The sequence below is a fragment of the Strix uralensis genome, chromosome Z (genome assembly GCF_047716275.1).
Source record: "Strix uralensis isolate ZFMK-TIS-50842 chromosome Z, bStrUra1, whole genome shotgun sequence".
In the NCBI taxonomy this organism is placed as follows: Eukaryota; Metazoa; Chordata; class Aves; order Strigiformes; family Strigidae; genus Strix; species Strix uralensis.
Window position 1 is genome coordinate 673,225 of NC_134012.1, and position 23,917 is coordinate 697,141.

Sequence of the window (23,917 nt, forward strand, 5' to 3'; positions counted from 1 at the left end):
ATCAAAAATTTCCCTTGAAAGACAGCTGCTTTTCTCCTATGTATATGCTTACAAAAATGGATCAAGTTTGACCTATTGATGTAAAATTCTCCCCAAAGGAATATCCGTGCAGGATGAACCCCAAATCCAGCTGCCCATCTTTCGAGTTTATTGTTTACAGTAGCCACGACTGACTGTACATATAGAATATGTATGTTTATACCGTTTTAGAGTTTTTGCGTTTTCCTTTATCCTTTGGGGTTGGTTTAGTGGTGATGGTTTCCTTTCCGCTTTTGTCCTACACTCCAAAGAAAAAAACATAATTACAGTTACAAACAGAAGAGGGACCGGGTGTCTCCCCCGGTGTCAGCCGTAACAGATGACTGTACCCGCGGCTGTAAGGCAGGAGAGGCCCGAAGGCTGCAGCTCAACCCTGGGGAGACCCGTGTGCCGGGGAGCACACACGGGTGAAACAGCTGGCAGCTACCGGCAGGTTTTGCATTTATGACAAAGCAGTAACGTTGCAGCAGAAGATTTAGCTCTGAAGATCGTAACCAAATAACACAGCACTTAAAACACCGATAGTTTGTCTTGAGCCGCTGGGGATTCGGTGTCCCGGGAAGGACTTGGGGAAGCACTGCAGTGGTCACAAGGGCCGTTGGGAAACAGCTGTTTCCCCCCCAGGAATAACTACACCTGATCTGAACTTCAGTTTCAAAGCTGCTGCTTCTCTGCCCCACAGGAGAGGAACAAACAGCAGAACAGCCCAGATTACCATCACCAACATTTTAAGTACAAACTTGCAATTCTCTCTTGGCTGTAGTATAAGCTTAAGGAATGCAGAGCTTCACTTGGGAACTGGTTACGGTTCCACAGCTGTGTCCAGCCACGGGATTTAATTTTTGACTGCTAATATATGGTTTGGTCAAAGATTGTGTAAATTCAAGCTTTGTTTTTCCATCTCTCCGTGCAGGAAGCAGGCAGGTCACTACTGCAGGGAAACGGGAGGGACAGGCCAGCAGGAGCCAGCAGCAGGGACCACCCAGATGAGTGCAAAAACCAGTCGCCACTCCCAAACCACATACCACTCCCTTGGCCTGCAGGTGGGGACCACGGCACGCCACGGAACCACAGAGTCACAGACTGGTTTGGGTTGGGAGGGACCTTAAAGCCCATCCAGTCCCACCCCCTGCCCCAGGCAGGGACACCTTCCACTAGCCCAGGTTGCCCAAAGCCCCGTCCAACCTGGCCTTGAACCCTTCCAGGGAGGGGGCAGCCACAGCTTCTCTGGGCAACCTGTGCCAGGGCCTCACCACCCTCACAGGGAACAGTTTCTGCCTTAGATCTCATCTAAATCTCCTCTCTTTCAGTTTAAAACTGTTTCTCCTCATCCTATCCCCACACCCCTGATCAAGAGTCCCTCCCCGCTTTCCTGTAGCCCCTTTCAGTCCTGGGAGGCCACTCTAAGGTCTCCCCGGAGCCTTCTCTTCTCCAGCTGAACCCCCCAACTCTCTCAGCCTGTCCTCACAGGGGGGTGCTCCAGCCCCCCGAGCATCTTCGTGGCCTCCTCTGGCCCCGCTCGAGCAGGTCCGTGTCCTTCTGCTGTTGGTGCCCCCAGAGCTGGACCCAGCACTGCAGGGGGGTCTCCCAGAGCGGAGCAGAGGGGGAGAATCCCCCCCTCGCCCTGCTGCCCACACTGCTCTGGGTGCAGCCCAGCACACGGGTGGCTTTCTGGGCTGCCAGCGCACGTTGCTGGCTCACAGGCAGTTTTCCACCCACTAACCCCCCCAAGTCCTTCTCCTGGGGGCTGCTCTCCAGCCACTCCTCGCCCAGCCTGGGTTTGTGCTGGGGATTGCCCCGACCCACGGGCAGGACCTTGCCCTTGGCCTTGCACATGAATCTAGCTAACACCAAGCCTCCTTTCCGCTCAGCACACTCTAGAGGGTAAGAGAGCAAATGGCGAATAAGAGGGACGCACTGGTTCTTAACTCATTTGGGCACTTGCAGAAACCAAAAGGAGCCCACGATTTCCACACCAATACCCCACCAGCTGCCCCAGAGCACCCTGGGGCTCCTTGGCCAAGGACACTGTGGTGGGTGTCTCAAAGCCACACAAGACCCCTCCCGCTGTCTAAGCTCAAGGCCACAAGGTGACGAGCAAGGAGAAACCACATCTGACGGTGATTCTTCTCTCGTGTGTTCCGGATCTCAGTCCCCTTCTTCACGCTCTTTTCCAGCACAACCATCCTTCCTCAAACACCATCATGTGCAAAACTTTGCTGGGAAAGGTCTGGCGGCTCTTTGTCAGCTGTGTATGACAAACAAACGCTCCGTTTCTCATCACAACACCCCTCCAGTCCATTCCTCCTCCATCTCTGTCAGCTCTGCTGTTTTCCCTAACACATCTAAAACTCGTTTCTGCTTTTACCATTTCTCTCTGCAAAACCCTCCTGGGCTGTTTCTCGGTTCCAGCCTACAACTGTCACTAGGTAGTGCACGCAATCACTGAAGAAAGATTTCTCTGCCTCTACCTTTTTTGGACGCACTAATCTGTACAAGAACTGCTAGCACAATTCTCTGCTCAGCTTACGTCTCCAAGCCTTTACCCCTCTAAAAGAGTAAATACAACAAACCTTCCTTCTTCCAAGTATTTAGTACACAGCAAGACACACCATTGTAAGACACTCACCACACCTGGACAGCGCCTTCCAAAGATGCTCTAAACTGAGCTACCACAAAGAAAAGTGAGGAGCTTTCACACAGTGGTGAAAAAATGTTTATTTTGCAAGTTATTAGCAGAAAATGTCCTACCTTTGAGGGCTGTGGTGTAGCAGGAGCCTTTGCACAAGTATCGAAGTCACCTGATAGGGCATCGATAGCTGCAGAGTCATCTGTAGGCTTCTGCAATAATTTTAATTCCAAAGTCACACAATATGCAGTACTTCCCACAGTCAAATTAATGTTTCAGGAATTTTTGTCTGCCTTAATTATCCCTTTAACAAAACCCACATACCTGAGCTCTATACATATGTTAGAACAGGGATGTCTGTCTGAGATTTCTAAGATACGCAATTTCTTTGAATACTGGACCTGAACATTCGCAGCGTTGTTGTGCATAAAAACTGTATTTATGGTGAAGAGTTAGTCTTCACAAAAGTACTGCTGCCCACACTATTACCTACTGCGTTCAACAGCATTTATGAGGATTTGAAATGCATCACACCTTGAGCCTACAACAACAGTACTTCAAAAAAAAGATCCCAGCCCACAGCATGCAACAAACAGAAACAGTGTAGATGTTACCTTTTCTCCTTTGCGTTTCACATCATCCTTTGCTGCTGGCTTTACTGGTTTACCCTTGGGAAGAAGAAAGATTACATCCTCATGTTGAACGGGTCAGATCATTTTTTAGATGCAAATACTTCCGTATGACACCAGGAATTTACAGATTACCAAGAAGTCGCACCGTTCTGAGCTGATTTATTTTCTTTCCCACGCTGGGTATTCAAAGAGTTCACGATGTGCTTTCAGGGTTTGCTACTCTGACTACATCTGCAATATCATCTTTCTATCCTTGTAGTCTACTGGAAAAACAGTTTCCTGACCCAGAGCAGATCAAATCACGGTCAGAGCAGTCCCGTGCTCCAGCTGCAGGGCTTTAGGAGCACCACCAGGGTCATGCCTGTACAGACACTTTGTCCCCAAACTTGGAACAGAACTACTGGTAATGAACAGGGATTATTACCCACAGTGTGCAACTATCTCTTGTTTCAAAGCAGAGTATAAAGCCAAACTGTTAAAAAAACACCCTGTTTTTTTCACCTGGTTTTCTGGAGCACCTAACTGAGCCAGGCCAGGTTAACTGGAATCCATATTCCTAAATCTCCAGGACGCTGACTGCTACTGGCTGCTTCAAACTGACTTATTTGTTCAAGTTGCCCAATTAAAAAAAGAAAAAAAAAACACCTAATTGGTTTGTTTTTTTGAATTAAATGCATGCAAGAATATACAGAGCTACTCTAAATAGCAGATATTTACATGTTTAACCCTAATACAGAACTATAGTACACACACTTATTTGTTCAGCTTCCCTTTCTGGTGGTGCAAAAAAAAAACCACTAACAAAGCTTTTCCTTACCTGCTCCCCTGACTCCAGAAGTTTTTGATAGTCAGGGGGGATAGTATCATCTCTTTCTCCAAGTTTGTCTCTGTGTTCAGATTTAGCCTTTTCCTGAAAGTATGTAATTTTTTAACAGCTTTAGTACTTAAGTTAGACATATTAGCAAACAGCAAGCCAGAGCGCTCATTAAATCTGGGACTGGTGCCTTTTTTGAATTTAAAATTTTAAAACTACCAGAAAAAACCATGGATTTGTTTCACTGTGAAGTGTGTTTCAGGCCTGAAAGTTTTAAAATTACTAGCTCTCAATAAGTGTACACACCTAATAAATTAAACATCTATACAGACAGCAGCATCCCAACACACAAAAAAGAGTTTTGTCAACTTTCAGTTCTGCTTTTCGCCAGCGTGACCGGGAGTCAGTCCACACTTGTGCCTCGCATCTCACCCGGGCCCCGCAGCTCTAACACAAACCTGATGTTCCTGCCGCGTCCCACCCATGAAGGGATCCGAGCCCCTGTAGCAGGACCCGGGGCACTCACTCACCCACACCCAAACTGATCGGAGCAGCCTACGCTTCTCCTCGGCCTTCGCAGCCAGGGTCAGGCTCTGACCCAGCACCAGCTCCCGAAAACTGCCCCAAGGGGGGAGGTGTTCCTTCTTCCACTATGTGTCTTTTTCAAGTTATGCTGCTCTGAGTTCTGGCAAACATACCAGAAACACGCCAATCAAAACACCTGGTTTAGAGTCAAGCAGGTTTTTAAGCATATTGTTGAAGAGTATTTTTGTATTTGTTCACACAGACATTTTATGCATCTTTTTTTTCCCTCCATTTTGGAATATTAAGTGGTTTCCACGCCTTTGTGAAGAGCAACACATGAAGCAAGCTGTGCTCCTACAGCTCCCCTGAAGCAGAGGGGAGCTGCTTAGACCTCGCACATCCTCGCTCCCTTGCTGTGGCAGGGGACACCCGCACCCAGACCTCATAAACCTGCTCCTACGGCAGCCACCAACCTCCGCACCCCAGCCTGGCCTGAGATTAAAAATCTCCTTCCAGATTCCAGCCTAAATTGATTCATGGGCACCTTATGGTAGTTTATTTTCTCCAGTAAGTCCTTTACCTGAGGTATTTCAGCTTACAATTTATTATTACTACTATTAGAAATGAGTCTAATTTTCTTATTAGCAGAAAGGTCTTTAGACAATTACACAAAGAAAGACAAAACAAGCAGAAACAAGCATAGAATAATGACAGTAACAGGCACTGAAATAAAATTATTGCAAATTTCCTATAATATTTCAACTCTTATCTCCAAGTGGCTAAAGTAGAGAAACTAATTCCACATTTTTCACAAAACACACAAGTAATCCAGCTGACTGAAGAGTGGTTGATATGCCTATGTGTAGCACAACATCAGAGTATCTGTTTTTTTCTAGTAACCTTACTCCTACATCTGAAAATCACATGCCATATACTCCTATGAGTATGTAAGTAGTACTGCAGTATACCATTTAAAAAAAACATCTTGAAGAAGTAATGTAAGTATCTCAGATTTCGAGGTCTTTTGGTTTGGTTTTTTTCCGCCCCCCCCAGACTGCACATGTTCCAGAATGTTTTTTGTTACCTTTACTTTATCCACAACTGGTTTGTTCTCATCAGGGTCCGGTTCCCTCTCTCCCAAGGAATCAGACAAGAGATCCAAGGCTTCATCCATCTCCTTTCCCCCCTGACAAAGTATAAACACACTCATAAAAGCAAATCTGCTGTAAAAATAATCTAATTCATCAACGTAATTTGAGTACTGACTAATGAACTGTCAACTTCAGCAAACAATGAACAATCAGCTCTTCCTCTGCAGTTACAATGTAGTGCAATAGCTGGGGAAAAAACTATAAAAAAATATTTAGACCTACAGAAAACACAATTTCAAGCGGGGGTTATGGAATATATTTTAATGGCTTTCTTTTGTTACACATAAGCCTAACTGATCTAATGAGAACACTTCTATGAAAAGCTTGGGTTTTGGTAATTGCCATTCATTTTGCCAACATCATTACCACTGCAGATTAGCTGCTAAGGAAGTGTCAATCTGAATTAAAACGTATTAACGTTTTTATCCTTACAGTATGTATGGTCTTTTGCTAACTCACACCAGTTTTACTCAAACACTGGTTCGGAAAAAAAAAAAGCCCTTAAAACCAGCTAAAAGCCAGGTGGGAGCTGCTTTACAGTCGCAGTTCAAACCAGGCTGGAAACACTAGAGGGAGCTCCCCCCGCAGAGATCAGAACGAGACAGCGTGAGCCAGGCAGCACTGCCACTCGTTCTCCGGGCACTAAAAGGAGGTCACGGCGCTGCCTGACCCTCCGTGAAGCTTGAACTCCCCCTTTTACAGGCTTTAACGCATGACTTGGCCACTACGGTAATGACCACACTATTTTTATTTTAAACGGTGCCACCACCTAGGCAGGAAAAAGAAAGGTGTGGTTCGGCTAAAGGCCCAGGCCCAACATTGAAACCACCTGCACAGGCAACGACCCGCCTCGACCCGAAGGGAGGGGACGCACCCGCCCGCTGACATCTCCCATCCCTCGTCACTCGTCAGCTCTCAGCCTGAGCCCAGGACCTACCGAAGGGGTCGCTTACCAAGGTAGGAGCTAGAGGAGCTGCCGAGTGCACTGAAGAAACTGTAGCAGCAGAGATGACGTCCGAGGAATCTGCGGGCTTGTCACCCTTCCTGGTCTTCTGAAACAAGACACAGCATTGTTACTAAGAGAAAAACCTGCATCGAATTCCACGCATCTGACACGCGATGCCTGTACAGCTTATTTCTAGGACTTATCTTTCTTAGAAGCTCTACTTATTTCAGATTGAAGCCCCTTCCCATGAAGCACTCTGCAACCGTTGTGCATCTCAGTGTGTTCACACTTACCCTCCCACCTCAGCTCCTGGGTTAAGCCTAGCTTATGTCAGAGGCAGGTTTAACGTGACCTCAGAGGAGCTAAGATTTCACCAAGCCCATCCAGAGTCCCAAGTAACACTTTTAAAACTCTCAACTGCAAAGCATTACTTATGCAAGAAACTGGTAAAAAGACAATTAACTTACTAGTTTTTTCTTATTACCAAAGTCCTGCTCTCCTATTGATTTATTGCAAAAAATATTTTAATTACTGAATTTTATTAAGTTACTGGATTTTATTTAAGAAAGTTTACATAAACTTTAAGGGAAACAAATAAAATATCCAGATTATTGAAATAATTTGAAAATAAACCAGATTTTCAGAAATCAAATATACTTACCTTTTTTACAGTTGGTGTAGGTAATGGTGCTGATTGCGATGGAGAAGAGGAAAATCCTTCTGTCAAACCCTCTAAAAGTTCATTTTCGCTCATAGGCTATCATTAAAAAGAAAGAAAAAAAAAAAGAGCTTTCAGGCCTTTTCATCTATTAAGAAGTCAGCAGGTAACACAGTCTAACTCCGTTTTTAAACCGAAGACTGGGAAACCTTACTGACATCTGGGCAAGTAATTCACAAATGAAACATTTATCTGAATAGTCACTTTTTTACCTGGGATTTTTCTTCCGGTTTTGCTAAGAGTGGTTTTCCATCTTTATCCTACAAAAGAAAAATCCCCTTCTATTAAACCAAGCAGCCCTTAAACGGCCACGGAACACAGGAACTCCGAGAGCATCCGCTGAAGGACAGAGTGTTCCCCAGGAAAAGGATCTAACTCGTCACCTCCAGCACGTTACTCCAAGTGTCACTGAAAAAACCCAGGTCCTGTAACTGAAAAACATCTGAGTGCTGAAAAGCGATTCAGTGTGGGGTTCTGAGCTTCCCTACTTCGTGTTTCAATTTCTATGGAAACAGCACAATTCATAGAGAAAATCCCAATTTCCAGGCTGGTAACGCAGCCCTGACCAGGGCCCGGAGCAGCTGCAGCTTTTCACAGCGGCAGCATTGGCGGAGTTGGGCGAGTCTTGGCTAGACCTGAGCAGCCCGCCTATGCCAAAGGAGTCGTGTGGAGACGTTTGATTTTATTTGAAAATATTTGAAATCTTTGAAAATACCACCTTGAAGCGCTGGGTTTTTTTAGCCGCTTTGACCAATCACAATTTATTAAGTTCTAAAATACAAAAAGCTAATGAAAGACACCAGTGCACTAATCTCAGCCCAAATTGTCCATGTGCAGGTACCTGCAGCTAAACCACTTCTGTGCCTGTAGGCACCTCACGACAGGTGTCAGATATGCAGAAACGACAAACCGCAATTTCTATATACTATAAAAATGGCTGAACTAAATATCAACATTTCAAACTGAAACGGAGTTTCAGTTTAATCGACACATTCTGAGGAACAAAAGGGAAGCAAGACTAAGACAGCACATGCAAGAAATTACTTTTGCTCCTGTTGATCTGTACTCTGGAGGAATTGTTTCTTCATCTTCACCCAGTTTTTTGCGTTGTTCCTGTTTGGTTTTCTCCTGCGAAGGCAAAATAAAAATAGTATTAAGAAAAAGAAATAACTACATCCCAACAGAAATGCCTATGAGCAAGCGTTCAAAGTCTTCAGTCTCCTGATTCAAACTGGTCTTCCTAACTCAATCCAACTGCCAGATAAAAACCTCCCCCTGGGGCAGGGGAGGGCGAGCGGGTGGCTGCCTGGTGTTTGGCTGCCTGTCGGGTTTAAACCACGATACCAGATCAGTGACAAAACCCAAAATTTTACATATCATTCCTAATTTAAACAATTCACCATAAATTTGTACCCTTTTGACAAAGGAGCATGCTGTATTCACTCTGCTTTAGTTCAGCAGTAAGACACAACGCAAAGGCAGTTTTTAGACACTGAGGGAACTACTGTACTGCAACAGGCAAAATTATTAAGAAAAGGTACTCGGTGTGTTGAAATCCTACTAGCACTTCCAAAGCAGAACACAACTGCGTACAGAATTAACTTATGTTTTTTTTAAAAAGTGAAAATATTATTTCTGAATTGTTTCTAGCCTCAGTAACGCTGAAGACAATGACGTCAACAGTCCACGCTCACAGGTCTGTTTGTTTCTCTACCTTAACTTTGTCCACAGCAGGCTTCTTCTCCTCTGGATCAGGCTCCCTCTTTCCCAGGCTACTGGACAAGGCTTCCAGTGCTTCATCTGCCACGTGACCAACCTGCAAGGATACAGTAAAAAACGAGTCGTGGTTTGGAGATCAGCTGCAACTGAAGAAACCTCTTCATACCCTACCACTGCCAGCCACACGGTACTCTCGGAAAACATCGAGAAGTAAACTAAAACACTGTAACGCTTCTCTTCCTAACTGTCTTCACATACTTGGGATCTGCTGAGTTCAAGGCATAAGGAAACTTTGACAGAGGTTGCTCTGGGAACAGGCTTCTCCTTTCCAAAGCCTTACTCACAGATAAAATGTTCCACAGGGGGGCTGGCTGGCTGTTTTGTTTTTTAATAGAAGCGTATATATTCTGAGCAGAGATGCAAGAGTGTCTGCCATTAATGCAATCTTCCAAAACACTCAGTAGCACAATTTGCCTCTTGAACTTTTCTTTCCCTGCAGTACTGAGTTCACAAGCGTCCCTTTTAGAGCAGTAAGAGCTCGAGCAGAGCACAAGAACTGTCTGTTTGACTTCCTCTATTAAGAGGGTCACTGACCTTCCCCATTCAGTTTGTGCTTGACTGGATTTTTTTTGGAAAAGCACTCAGCCTTTGTGGCTTACCTCTACAGAGGGAGAATATACAACACTGAAATAAGCGTCTTGCCAATACACTACACAATTGCACAAACGAAGCACTGAGTTTTGCTTTAGCTCTGGCTAAGACAACTCACTGAGGACACGGCTGATGGAGCTGACGACTGCACGGTGCAAGCTGCGGCACGAGGGACGACTTCATCCTGGGTAGTTTTTCCAGACACGGGATCTGAAGGCTTCTGAAATGGAGCAATTACATTGCATTTTACTGAATATGCTCAGTAACCCAAAATGTACCTGCTAAGTAGCTTTTTTAAATTTTTAAATACAGTACAAAACAAGAAAGACAAGTCTAAATTTAAAGGTAGATGCCCCTCAGCTAAGGACCAACTGCCAATACTGCATGTTCCACTGAAGGCAACAGGGCGGGAAAAACAGAAACGGAAATATTTCTCTTGAAAGAACAGTAGCATTATCCAGTCTTAGCATCTTCAATGAACTAGAAAGACGTACTTTGGACGTGCTGCTGGGCTTCGATGGTTTGGGCTGTACTGCAGGCTGTGCAGGGCTGGCAAAATCTTTTGAAAATTCATCAACAAGATCAGATTCGCTCAAAGGCTGCAAAAAAGACAGATGTGGTGCAGGTGACTCACTGCCTGCTTTTGATTTTTTTTTTTTTTTGAGAACTGTATTTCAGCTACTCAGAAAGCAGGAAACTTTTGTAGCCTACACCAAAATAACCTTTCACATTTACGTGCAGCAAAACAGCATGAATTTCAATGCGCATAAAATTAAGAAAAACACTTTTCAGAATGAGTCAGTTGCTTTGTTATCAAAAGTCAGTATAATGCAGAGAACATTATGTTCAATACTGTTTACAGGGCTACTGAAAAGGAAAATACACCCTCTTAATTAGAAAAAAAAAGAATGCTAATATTTAGTAGGTAGTATTTACTATAACAGCATCATGTTCTTATAATACTTCAAGTACACATTACGTATAGGTAGTGGAAAGCAGAACCATCAGATTACGATTCTCCCATTTTTTTTCACTTTTCCCAGCAGAAGTAGAGCTCCCTCAGGGTGGTGTCACCCAGAAGTCCCCTCAGCTCGTTCACTCACTGACTGCTGACACTCTGTGGCTTTCACTGTGCACGTTTCAGGGAAAAGTGAATAAACTGCAGTTTTAGTTCCCTACTCTGTGATCTGTTACAGTCTGTTGGTACTATGGGATCTAGTACTGTGTGATCTACACACTTCTGTGGTCTGTTGCTAATGCTCCTGGGACCCTTCAAACTACTGCTTACACCTAAATGTTGAAATCTTTGCTAGCAGTGATCACCATTCACTTGCTAGGTTAGGGCTTATTTGGTCAAACTCATCATACATAAAATGACATTTCTAAACGAGAGTGTCCTATTTCCCCTCTGTCCCGGTTTAGCGAGGATAGGGTTAAGTTTCCCCAGCAGTGGGGGGGAGCTCTAGCTGGGTTATTCAGATACCAGGCTGAGTCACATCCTGCCGAAGCCAGAAGGTCGGAGCCAGAAGGTTGGTTAACACGTGTGTTATGCCATCGCGCTTCTCACTGCTGTATTTGTAGATATTTTGCTCTGTTCATTATTATTATTGTTACTGTTATTGTTATTGTTTGTTGTGTTGCTATTGCATTGTTGTATTAAACCTTTCCTTATTTCAGTCTTGGGGCTTTGTATTTCACTCCCTTTGTGGGGGAGGGGCAGCGGCCGCGTGGTCTCAGACCCCGGCAGGGATTAAACCACCACACCCTCCTACTTTCCTTCCTTTGTGGATCAGAGCCCCTAAGTCTTCATAAAATGCCTCATCATAGAAGGCCCCACTTTTCATAATGTCTGAATTCCTCTTTCAACCACTGAATCAAAAATGCATTTAGGCTTTTTTCACAAAAGTAATGCCATTGCATGTGCTTAAGGGTCTGCAGAGTGGCTGCCCAATGGAACAGAAGCCCTAGCTGAAATCACAAAGGAAGAACAACTTTGCATTCACCAGGAATCAAGGAAGAACTGTAAGCGATTGAAGGTTTTTTCAGCTATTGACACAACTTCTTTTTTTTCCTGGATTTGGTTTCACAGATGTAAATTACTGGTGGTACCACAACAATACTGGCGAACACATCTTGTTCAAAATCGCCTTCTTCAAATGATAAACAGTGAAGCAGCAACACATGACTTTGATATCCCTGCAATTCACTTACAGACCAAAGATTCAATGACAGTTGTGTCTCTGACTGACAGAGGTGGAAGAGCACAGGAATACTGACTCTTCTACCAACTGCTTAATTCTTTTGGCACAAGCCTTCATGATTCTGAGCTCATCTTCTGCTTGGAGTTTGTACTGGACCTTAGTCAAACTATGAACCAACCTCCCTTAACTCATGGCACGTTCCTCTTCCAGAGGTGTGGGTTGTTTTTTTTTTTTTGTGCGTGACATCTCTTTCATGCTCCCTGTGGAAGAGGAAGGCCTGTCTCCTAACACCAGTGCCTGGTCCCCTCAGAGCACAGCTGCTCTCTTCATTCTATCTTGCACTTTCTAGGCCACGACAGATACTTTTTGCAAAGTCCAAGTTGTTCTTTGTGATTAGGAAAACGTCAACAGCAGCTTTTTCCTTCTTTCCAGTCGTGTTCCTTTATGTTTGATGACTAATGAGAGGAAACGGTCGAGAAAACAACGGATTTTCCTGCCTCTCCCTGTCCTTCAACAGCTCCAACAGACTTCTGCAGAACACCCCATACAGCTTTTGCTTGTGTCACCAATCACTTCTGTAGCTCGCCCCTATCTCAGTAGTCTCCAAACCTTTTCCTCACTATGAGCTCCTCATTCCCCGCCAGTGAATTTCAATACAGCCAACTTTCACCTGACAATTCAGATCAGCAGGTTTTGCACAAGGAAGCAAAGCACACAGGCAGAGCAGGAGACTTACTTAATGGCACAGAGAGAAGTGGTGACAGAGAGGGAGAAAACAGGGTATCAGTTCACACTCCTACAATACTGTCAGTTTTCTAACCTTAGGTTTTTCTTCAGGCTTTGGCAATATTGGTTTTCCATCTTTATCCTAAAAGTAAAGTAAACGTTATTGACATCTTTCCTTTGTTACAAGAAGCGCCATACTCCAAAATCACCAACAAAATATAAAATAAACGATACACACAAAGTGAAATCAGTGACACCGTAACAGGGATTTCCCTAAACAGGGAAAAACTGTACATGGCCAGGTAAGTGGATACAAAAATCAAATGTGATGTCAGCACAGGGCCAAGAGGCCAAGAATTTTCATTCCTATCAGTCTCAATATGCAGCAGGAATGATTTCCATAGTGAACGAGCAGAAATTCATCCAGTAGGAAAATGAGCTTTGAGTGCAAAAGACAAACTTTTAGACTTGAACAAACAGGGGGTTAAATCCCAGGTTTGTAGTCAGGCAGTCTTGAAATGTCTAAAAAGAGGGGCAGAATTGTTGCTTTCAAAACAGAACGTTAATATCCAGCTCCAGCTAGGCCAGTTTATACAGCACCCTTGCTAACGTCGGTTATACTAACAAGCGTCACAGAAACTTTCAATTCTGAACTTTATGGAAAACACATCTCGGTTCTATTGTTGTTTTGCTTAACCTTGAAGGCATCTCCATCACCTGAAGTGACAATCTGAAAAAAGGAGTGTCATTTTCACACCATTTTTCAATAGTGTTTCAAGGTTACGCTGCAAAGCGATTCCCAAGAGCACTTCTGTACAGGGATGGATTTTACAACACTGAGGTTTAATATTAGAAAGGAGTAACACCACCGCCGGAGGAGAGGTGTGTGACCTGGGAAGGTCAGATCTTTGCTCAGAATGCCTGAAACACTCGGTTGTGCCCACAAAGGAAGGGAAGGAAGCTAGAGATACAGAAATCACCAGCAGGAGAAAGCTGTTGATTCAGTACTAATTTTGCTTGTTTTCCTCATGTTTTTCCCCTCTCTGTGAGGAGAAAGTGTCAGACGCAGTGCCCTCTTTACACAGCAATGGGGATATGAAAAACTTACCAACTCTGGTGTTAACCTGTATTCTGGAGGTATTGTATCATCACGTTCTCCAGCCTTTTTTTCTTTTTTCTCTTTAGCTTTCACCTTAAGAAAGAAGAAAAAAAGCACCTTAGAGAAATTAAAATAAAAACGCAAAGTACGCTCAGCTTCACTATCAAGATTCTTCAGCCTACTGTTTGAAGAACTACTATCATCAGACAAAATTATTCATGTATCAAGATATTAAAACTCCTCAATTTATTCCTATCGAATGTCTGTGGTAAAATCACCATGGTTTAAGAATCAATGCTGTATGTGAATATGGCTATCTTATTTTAAATTCTAGAAAACTTCAGACACTGTTGAGAGCCACAACTTTGTGGCAGGTACTTTTAGAATTTCTGGGGTGTACAAAATCCTCAGGTTTCCTTGGATTTCATCACTCTGATTCTATCAGCTGTTAATTCTGTATCTTTTTCCATCACTGCTACTGAAACACGGCTTGTAACGTTCTCGACCTCCTTCATGAAGCAATGCACCCACTAAGTTATCTGAAGGCCCAGAGTGACTGAAGCTGCAATACAACACCCTCTTTTTTGTCAACATTGAGCTCCAACATCTTCTCTCGGCAACAAAAGATTTTCTGCTATTTCCCTGACATTTGTTTGCTCTGAGCTGTAAGGGGAAAATAACTGGTATTAGTAGGGTTATAGGGTGAGTTTGCAAAACTAAACTAAAAAGTCAAAATTTAACATGGAAACAGAGGGCTACTGTTCAAATCTACCTGTTGAAGAAAAACAAGTCTTGGAAGACACAGTGAAAGGCAAGACCCAAGTAAGAAAGATAATGGGGTCTGATGGGAAAGGGAGTACAGGCACTAAAACCTCAAAATGTTAACTCAAAATCAAACAGCAAATACGTGCAGAACGGAAGCTTGCTATGAACTGTATCCAGTGCCTGGGAGAAAGACCAGAGCAACTACAGCTAACACAGGGCGAGGTGTATGTGTGTGTGCTTGGACAGCCAAATGAAATGCTTATCGTTTTCCAGACCATCTCACTACATCCTCCTCCACCTGTACCCACTTGGGATTTCTTCATTTTCTAATCTTCTTAATCATAAGACTCAGACATTCCTCAGGCCTTTGATATGAACACACTGGTACAGTGTCTAACAGAGAGGACTCGGGATTCCACAGCAGAGTCCGAAAGCTGCGGAAAAAAGGAGTGAGATTATACCTCTGACACCTCCACAACAGGGGTAGGATCTTCTTCAGGTTCAGGTTCAGGTCCACCAAGAGTATCAAGAAGAGCTTCCACGGCATCCTCTTTAATTTCCTGTATTTAAGAAGATATGCAAATCATAACTTCTTCAAACTGACACAGGCTTTACCTTACATACATTTTATGCTGTGTGTGAAGCAAACTGCCAGCACCAGACTGGCCATTTCTGTCTGGCTTTACCCAATTTCCTTAATACCACATTGCAGGATATGGCAAATTATGTAGTAAGATTTGCACAGTCTAATCTAGACATATCTCCTCTTAAGGAGATGGGGAAAAGAATAAAAAAAGAAAGTGAAAAAAAGCACAGTATCACATAACACAATTGTCATTTACTTTCACATGGCAAACCCAGAAAGTGTAAGGTCACACTTGCTCTCTGCAGAGGGAAAAAGAAAGGTTTGTAAAACGTGAGAAAATTACATCATAGCCAAGTTTTAAACACACCTCACATAGCTAAGAAAACACATTTTTCTATTCTATTGCCTCTAGCCAGAAGAACCGCAGAATGCAGAAGCAAAATCATCTCAACCACTAAGGCCAGATCTTTAAGGTACAGTAGTCCGAGCAATGGCAGTTCCTATTACACCTACATTTTCTACCATAAAAACAGGTTTTACAACTGCAAATGAGGATGATGAGCATCTTTACAAGACCAGGCACACATAAAACACGACATGTGCTTGTAAATTTTAATTAGAAGTTTACTAGTCGAAAGAATGACGATGCATACCTCTTTTGATTTTGTTTTCTTCTCCTTAGGAGGAACTGAGGTCTTGACTGAACTTGCCGCTTGTGCTTGCACGATTTCTCCTTCCTTACTTGGATTCTGGGAGAGAGATGAAATTACAGGCAAGTTTGCAAAAATAAAAAGAAGGGGGAAGGTCCTTTCCAAGTAAAATATTAGGATAATAATGGCAATGTTTCACTGCAATAAAGGCATGCAATGGCAGGAAAAATATCAATACCTCTGTCAGACTTGTCTTCTTCTCTTCAGCAGAAGCAATGCTACAGGTGAACTCAGACGACAGGGCCTCTGCAAGCTCATCATCTGTCATCGGCTTCTGAGCAAGAAATCACAAACCAGGTTATGATTATTAAAGTGCAAATATCAGTGCTGTCAAACTCGGTTTAGAAGCTGAGCATGCTCCACGCTTACTCACACAGTGACCTCATGTCACTGTCACAGAAGAAACAAAGTTATTTCCCTGCACTGGTTGATCCCTTGTTCAGTAACCTTTTATTGCTATATGTTAAAGCTTATAAACAGTAAAATTAAGCTGTCTTACAGAATACTCTTCCTAAGTATAGGAATTCAAGTAATCTTCACTAAAGACATTACGAAGAGACTCCTGCCTGCATAGCTGCTATTTCTTCCCTTTGTTATTATTATGCCAAATACCTCTACGAGTATTTATTTGACTTGTCCCAGCTTCAGTCAGTGTCCTGAAAATTCCTACTTCTTTATTAAAAACATCTGAGTCAAGTTCTACGTAGTTTTATCAGTATCTATGTCATCTGGCACCCCACAGCCCTCTCCCACTTCCTGGGATTTTTGGAAGACAGGCAACATTTAAATTTTTCTAGGAATCCAAAGATAATTGGGTTATTTTCACCTAATATAAAGAAAAAGGTCTTACTTCATCGCGTTCATCTACTTTTGGTGGGACTCCATCTTTGCGATCCCCTTTGCCCTAAAACAAGAATAAACTTTGTGGTAAATGGGAAGCAAAAACATAAAATATGAAAGAAAACACGCATGAAGAATTATTCTTAGCTCACTAACCTTCAACAATTTAACATACTCTGGAGGGAGACTACCTTCCCGTTTACCCATTTCTTCCAAGTATCTTGAAGATATATCTTCCTATGAAAAGAATGCACACATTCATGTTTTTGCAGTCACTTACTGAAATGAATTTCTAAGGCAGTGATACTTCTGGAAAGAGAACGCGCGGGTTGGGTGGGTCAGAGGGCCAGTCCTGGACCGTGTGTCTCTCAGAACCCAGCGCCACGCACACGCATCTCGACCAGCTTCAGCAGGGCACATTCCCCCCGCCGAACCCTGCACCCCCACGGCCAGACTCCCTCTGCGTTAACAGAAGCCACTTGAGTGTCTCGGACCATAGAATATTGCTGCACCCAGACTGGATTTCAAGTATTTATAAATCACAACATTTTTATCATGGCTGAGTACTGTGCTGAGCCGTTGAGCTTGTTGTCTTAATCCTCCTTATGTTACTCTCCATTCTAAGTCAGAAAAGTATGCATTCTTCCCCAAATTCTCAACGTTTTACTCTTTCTCAAGTAGAAATGAAATCTCCTGGGTTGTTTAGGCTCTCTAATACCTCCATCACTGCCTTTTGTGAATCCACTGGAGACCATGCTTGGAAGTCAGTTCAAAAAGCAACAAACTTCCTCTGTTGACACTTTACTGTTTTCTACTGCATTACATACAGAACTGCTTCATTTCTGGGTTACCAAAAACAACGTGAAAATGCAACTCTGCAAATTCTATTCCACCTCTTAGCAGGTCAAAGAGACAAATACTGGATCAATGTAGCAGTGAGCAACTACAGACCTATTTTAGAGATGAATCTTCTAAATATTAAAAATTTAAAATGTAAGTACCGTAACTTCCGGACCAGTGTAAACAGGACTAGTAGGCACATCTTCTTCAGGTCCACCTAGAGTATCTATCAGGCTATCCAGTGCCGACTCATCCATAGCAGGCTAAAATAGAAGCAAAGCATTATGGAAGTTATCACGCTGTACGAAGAAAAAAAATTCTGAATCATCTGGTGAATCTGTAGAAAACTCCTGGAAACCAAATCAAAAGCTTTCTTTCAGTAGGTCCTGCACTTGACAAATTTTTCAGTGTGAACTGTTCTTAAACTCGTTCCCCAGCGTCAGGAATGAGATAATTTGGATTTATGTACCAGCTGATACACACGCATACATACGCAAACATTACTGAAGATAAAGAGTAATTAATTTTATGCTAGTTGTGGTAAAAGCGATTCTAAATAAATCCTGCTTGACAAAACACAAATGAGACACCACTAGTTTGTTACTTATTCTTTCAGATAGTCCGTCACCACCACATGTTAACTACTGCACAGCAATACTTCAGCTGTTACCGGTCTATTTTTTCTGAACCTGAAGTGTTTCAGAGACAAACACTCTCCGAGACATCTCTACAAGGGAAGCATTTGTCTGGGAATGTGTTTACCAACCTCAGTGCTCGACTTCTCCGCTGCAGCAGCGACAGTTGCAGCAGCTGCGCCTGCACCTGCCGTTACGGACATCTTCTCAGACTTGGGCTGGAGAAGTAAGAGAAAAAATAAGAGATGGCTTTATTATATGGCTCTACGTTAAAAATTCTACGGGTAAAACCAAGTACAACAGATGTTCCACTCAGGCGTGCCTATACTGTCCCTCTTCATCTACTTTTTGAATCAAAATGATAAGCTGGTTCTACCTAGTGGCTGAATGAGCAGCTGCAGCTTGCACAACACTGAGCCCAGCCTAAAACACCCAACTCTGAGGTCATGCATATTTTTTTGGACTCAGCAACTGCCTAATTGTGATCATCTTAATGTCACTTGCTTGGCTAACAGCCAGAGTGTGCTGGACAATGAAAACAGACGTACGAAGAGGACCACAAAAGGTGGATGCACATCAGGATCACCCAACAACCAGCACCAACCAGCGGTACCATCCGGCTGGGCAGCTCGACCTGCAGCTGATGCTTATCCACCAATGCTGTCATGGGTGGGCTGGAAGTGGTATCTTCAGGACGTTGTTAAGTTAATTAGCGGGTAAGGCATGAAGTTTCTAAGTCCCACATTTTAGAGCAGCACAAGGAGGTCTGTCATACACACCTTCAAACACAAGACAGCTTCTGAGCTTTCCTACATTATGATTTCCAGTCTCACTTTACAATATTCAGCATGAGAATCCATCTTGACGTGAATTTCTAACCCCTACAATAACATAAATAATAAAAATTGGATTGCTACTTCTACTATACCTTTGCTGTCTCTACGGAGGTCGTTTTTGGAGGCTGGTCAGCCTGAGTTGTAGTTCCTTGTCCTGTATTATTTGGTTTAGAAGTTGTTGCCACAGAAGGTGAGGTTTGGTTTTTTGCCTGTGTAGAGATAAACAGTATCATTAGATAGGGAAATATTTAAGGGCTGACTTTGTTTGGTTTGGCTTTTTAATATTTTCTTTCTAAACAAAAGAAAGAAAGAAAAAAACAAACAGGGAGAGAGAGAAAAATTGTACAAGTTACACCACCAGGTTCCTTTTGCCTCTCCTCAGACAGCTGTTTATTTTGAGAGTCTGTTGGCTGTCATAAAATAAAAAATTGGGATCATTCACCCTTACCACCATTCAGTGGCAATATTCCCTCAGCCAATCCAGTCCCACTGCTCTGGCCATGCTCCCCCCCAGCTTCGTGTGCACCCGCGCACAGGCAGGACACGGGGAGTTGGAAAGTCCTGGATTTCTGAGCAACAACTGAAACCATCAGTGTGTTATCAGCATTCTCATCCCAAGTCCCATGATGAACACAGCACTATTCTGGCTACTAAAAAGGAAAATGAGCTCTATCCCATCCGAAACCAGGAGATATTTATTGATGGTTAACAGAACCCTTCCTAAGCTGCTGTGAAGCAATCAAGCACCCTGACTGTCCCACACGCTGCACGCCCACACTGCTCAGCCCCTTGCTCTTCCACACCAGGTGTGTTACGCATCACACGGCGGTTTCATGTGGCACACTAGTAGCAAAGAGTTCAGCCTCTTTTTTCAATGTCAGTCCAAGACCAAAGTACAGCTCGCTGAAGGTGAAAGAGAAGTATTTACCTGGGTCGACTGCGTGTTTTTCCCAGATTCTGTTTTGGTTGTTGGTGTGGACTGAAATATAAGCAACATACATTCAGACAGAGATTAATACGCTCGGTTATTTCTAAGGGGTCGACTTATATAAAGAAGAGACAGGTTCACACTTGTGAGCACAGATGCTGTGTAACTACCACCCAGCACTTTGATCTTGCCGCTGACAAATCCTGGCACAGACCTCTGCTCCAGCAACCTGAGAGAGCTCACACGTGTGCAAACACACACACACACTCCTCACAGGAAGGATTGAAAGGGGAGGGAAAAAAGGTATTAAACAAATATAATGGACAGTTTGATTTACACCTGAGATTTTTTTGCAGCTGTGCCACAAAATTAATTCCTGTGATTCACATCAAGTCAAGGTGCAGTAAGCAATCAATTACTACTAGTAGAAACACGTAAGAGCAAACACTGGAAAACTAAAGAATGGCGGCATCTGGTTAAGAAGAAAAATGAAAATGCCAGCCTCCTCACCATATTTTTCTTGCTACTTCAGCTGTGCTACGATCAGCACAGAGCCAATGTGGCTACTGGAAAGTCATCTGGAGGTGCCAAAGAGAAGGTGGTGCCACAGACAGAGCCCTCCTTATCCCCTCTACCCTACTAGTACACCAAGAATATTGAAAGTTACTAAGAGACAAATAATAGGGCTTTTTCCCCAGCAGCTCATTAAAAGTCAGTGAACAACCAAAAAAAAAAAATCTATTAGGCAGCAATTTAAAGTTTTTCATTGCTTTGTAATGTTTTCATTTGAGCTGTCAAACACTAATTACCATTTAGATCTACCCGGCTTCTATTTGCTAGTTGACCACGTAGGGAAATTTGCTCAAGTTGTTTACCATTTGTTATGCAAGTACTCACACCCACACACTGAACCACAGACACTGGGTTGGGAAATCCTGAACGTGCACAAAAACGCAGATGCCTGGGCATAAAGCTGGCAGAGGCCTCGAAGCTGTAGACCACAGTAAAGAAGTCTCAACACGTAAAATCTTGATAGAGAGGGAGGACAAAAATTTCCCAAAGTGGGGAAAAAAATTTTAAACCAAAACAGAATCACGTAACCTCTCAGATTCCTCACTTTGGATTTTCTCTTATGTTTAACCTGATTAAAACACTGTAGTTCTCAGCTGCAGTCATACTTTATATGCTCCCACTTGTACATCCTCCTTACGTGATACCCTACGGTTAACTCAGAGACACACGCATCCATTTGTGTACCTGTACACTAAACAATCCTATACTGAAAAGGTAATCCTAAATTTTCACACTTTTAAGCTAAAAAAGTTTCAACGTGTTTATGTAACATCTAAAGCAAAGAGTCAGTCAGACACGAGATGTCTTTTGGCAGCAAGGCTGCACAGAAATGTAACAGAAGTGCAAGCATGAGGTTCAGGAAACATCCAGTTTGACTCTTCCTGCGGCAGGACTGCTGCCTGCTCAGGACTTCAAGGACCCCGCTCTTAGAGCACAAATTCAAGTTTTCCTTACATGCTTTTCAGAAGAAAAGTAAACACATCTTTTCTGTAAGACAATAACATATATTTACTCTTGTTTCTGTCAACAGCTGACAACAGCTGTACAGAATGTAACTTCCAATTCCCAGCCTGCCAAAGCAGTTACTGGCAACTGCATGCCTTTTTTTTTTAATCTTGTAAATATTTATTTACTAACTACTTAACGTATTTTTCGTGTACAGTATGCTGTATTCTTGTATATCTTTTAAAAAGTGCACAATCGCTCATACTATGACTTCACCTATGACAACGCTGAAGAATATCCAGACTCACAAGGGCAACGCTTTGCTTCAAGACTTCGGCACATGTGAAGATGCCAAGGCCACGTTAAAATACACAATCCTGAACATGTATGTGCTCCCATGCACAGAGACACATCTATTTAGACACGCACACTTTTAGCAATAACAACGTTCGAATCCAATTTAAAAAAAAAAAAATTATTTCCGGGCAAATCAAACCAAGAGTTTTAGCACGAGACTGTACATTCAAAGGCCACTCTGGAGTCCCCCTTGAAACTGAGTCAGCTGTGAGCACTCACAGCCTGAAGACACAGTTTACAGCACACACTGAACTTCTACAGAGAAAAATATGTTCCACCTCCCCTTCCACTGCCTGCTTCCACCTGCCCCGTGCTGGTATCTGAGAGGCCACATTTCAAACTGGCTCAGGAAACTGAGAAATAGCCTGGAAGAGAAACCCAGTATCTTCTCACTAGCTCCCCCGTTTGGAGTGCGATGGCACAAGTGTGTGCAGAAGGGAGAAACCTGCATGGGATGTGGTCTTCTTGGTGGCAGTGGCTGTGTCCTGCTCCTCCAGGCCTCCAGCCAAAGCCACAGGGCGCTGGCAGAGTGAATTTGAGACAAAGGATTCACATACACAGACCCGGAAGGTAAGGAGGGGTCCAGAGCACACTGAAGAGTAGCTGCACACTAGAGGGACTCTGAGAAAGACAAGTGAGACGTGGTTACAGCAGGCAGCCAGGACAGGGCTGTTAATCTGCAAGAAATTTAGGATGAGAAGTGAAAGTGACTCAGCAACCTTATTTCTTTTCAAAGAAGTCTACTGTCAAAATGCAGACGACCTGCTTAATCCAGTAGGAGGAAGACATCAATAATGCAACAGACATTAAAAGAAAACATTAATTGCCTTACGCATGCAAATGCAGGACATTGTTTCAAAGGGATCTGTGTTTACCAGTCTCTGCTACTCTATTTTTGTCTCATCTTGAAAACACCAGTTTTAAAGGTCTGATTAGAAATTTACCACATTCTTCTGAGACTTATTTCAAGTAGGGAAAAACTGAAAATATTTTCAGACAGCTGTCTGGGTTAAACCACATGGAGAACAGCATCAGTGAGGAACACAGATACCAATGAGTTTGCTCACAAACAAAACAGGAAGGTGAGACTGGGGACTTGCAGATACCTTCATTTATGATCGGGCACAAATGGAAAAGGTTTAATTGTCGTCCAGCTCTCTGCTACCAGTCTAAGTCTTACGTGTGCGCACGGAAGTAAAGGGTTTTGAAAGGCTGAGGGGAATGTAATGGCTAACTTCAGACACAGAGAAGATGGAGCGAGGCTGTCTTCAGAGATGCGCGCTAAAGCGACAAGAGGCAGCAGATACAAGTTGCAGCAAAGGGACTTCTGGTTTGACAAAAGGGGGGGGAAAAAAAATCATCACGACGAAGGTGACCAAACATCAGAACTGTCTGCCCAGAGCCCTGCAGGTGGCAGGGCAGGGTCTGCCTGGCACGGCTGTCCCTGCTGAGCTGGCTCTGCCCGACCAGGCGACCTCCAGAGGCCTCGTCTAACCCCAGCACCGCCCGCCACGTTCTTTATTCAGGTTTACCCAAGGTGCAGGCAGGCCCAACTTCTACCACCACCCAACTCCCTGCTGGTCTGGTTTGGTATTCGGTATTCTTGTTGGTTTCACTGTTGCCATTATGGAAGATGGAAGAGGGAGAGAACCATTAATCACTTGTTTAAAAAATATACATAAATTCTGTTAGGCAACGAAGGCATAAGGGAGGATTATGACTCTCTTCTAACAAGTAAAGTACGTGATTGATGACACAGCTTCCACAGCGAAGTTCTAGTCATAAGGCAAGACAGAACAAGCGTAAAGGACAAAGGCAAGGAAGCTGTCAGACAAAGATGCGATTAACGAGAAGATGCGATTGTACACACACTAAAAGCTGAAACTTGTCCTGAATTCTTTAAATATGTGAAAAATTATCATCAGGTAACTAACCCTGTAACTACACTGGGGGAGCTATATACGTGTGGCAAAGTATGACTGAGCTAAAATTAAAAATTTTGATTAAAATTTTTTATTGCTGTCATAAAATCCTCTGAGTGCTTTACATATC

General features: G+C 43.3%; 1 protein-coding gene across 11 annotated transcripts in view; it reads right to left on the minus strand.

Moving 5' to 3' along the window:
• CAST (calpastatin) overlaps positions 1–23,917 on the minus strand; it is a 58,747-nt gene that overhangs the window by 2,824 nt on the left and 32,006 nt on the right. For 5 of the 11 annotated variants that reach the window (XM_074854954.1, XM_074854953.1, XM_074854961.1 and 2 more), the window contains 23 exons: positions 19,991–20,041; positions 19,155–19,271; positions 18,358–18,444; positions 17,753–17,854; positions 16,908–16,988; positions 16,762–16,815; positions 16,090–16,185; positions 15,855–15,950; positions 15,077–15,175; positions 13,860–13,943; positions 12,846–12,893; positions 10,319–10,423; positions 9,943–10,044; positions 9,169–9,270; positions 8,499–8,582; positions 7,667–7,714; positions 7,398–7,493; positions 6,744–6,842; positions 5,724–5,825; positions 4,118–4,210; positions 3,283–3,336; positions 2,791–2,880; positions 203–282 (listed from right to left, as the gene is read on the minus strand). In XM_074854954.1, the coding sequence (XP_074711055.1) occupies positions 203–282; positions 2,791–2,880; positions 3,283–3,336; positions 4,118–4,210; positions 5,724–5,825; positions 6,744–6,842; positions 7,398–7,493; positions 7,667–7,714; positions 8,499–8,582; positions 9,169–9,270; positions 9,943–10,044; positions 10,319–10,423; positions 12,846–12,893; positions 13,860–13,943; positions 15,077–15,175; positions 15,855–15,950; positions 16,090–16,185; positions 16,762–16,815; positions 16,908–16,988; positions 17,753–17,854; positions 18,358–18,444; positions 19,155–19,271; positions 19,991–20,041 (1,970 nt within the window). The remainder of the gene's footprint in view (positions 1–202; positions 283–2,790; positions 2,881–3,282; positions 3,337–4,117; positions 4,211–5,723; positions 5,826–6,743; positions 6,843–7,397; positions 7,494–7,666; positions 7,715–8,498; positions 8,583–9,168; positions 9,271–9,942; positions 10,045–10,318; positions 10,424–12,845; positions 12,894–13,859; positions 13,944–15,076; positions 15,176–15,854; positions 15,951–16,089; positions 16,186–16,761; positions 16,816–16,907; positions 16,989–17,752; positions 17,855–18,357; positions 18,445–19,154; positions 19,272–19,990; positions 20,042–23,917) is intronic. The other 6 variants (XM_074854959.1, XM_074854963.1, XM_074854955.1 and 3 more) reach the window with 5 other exon arrangements.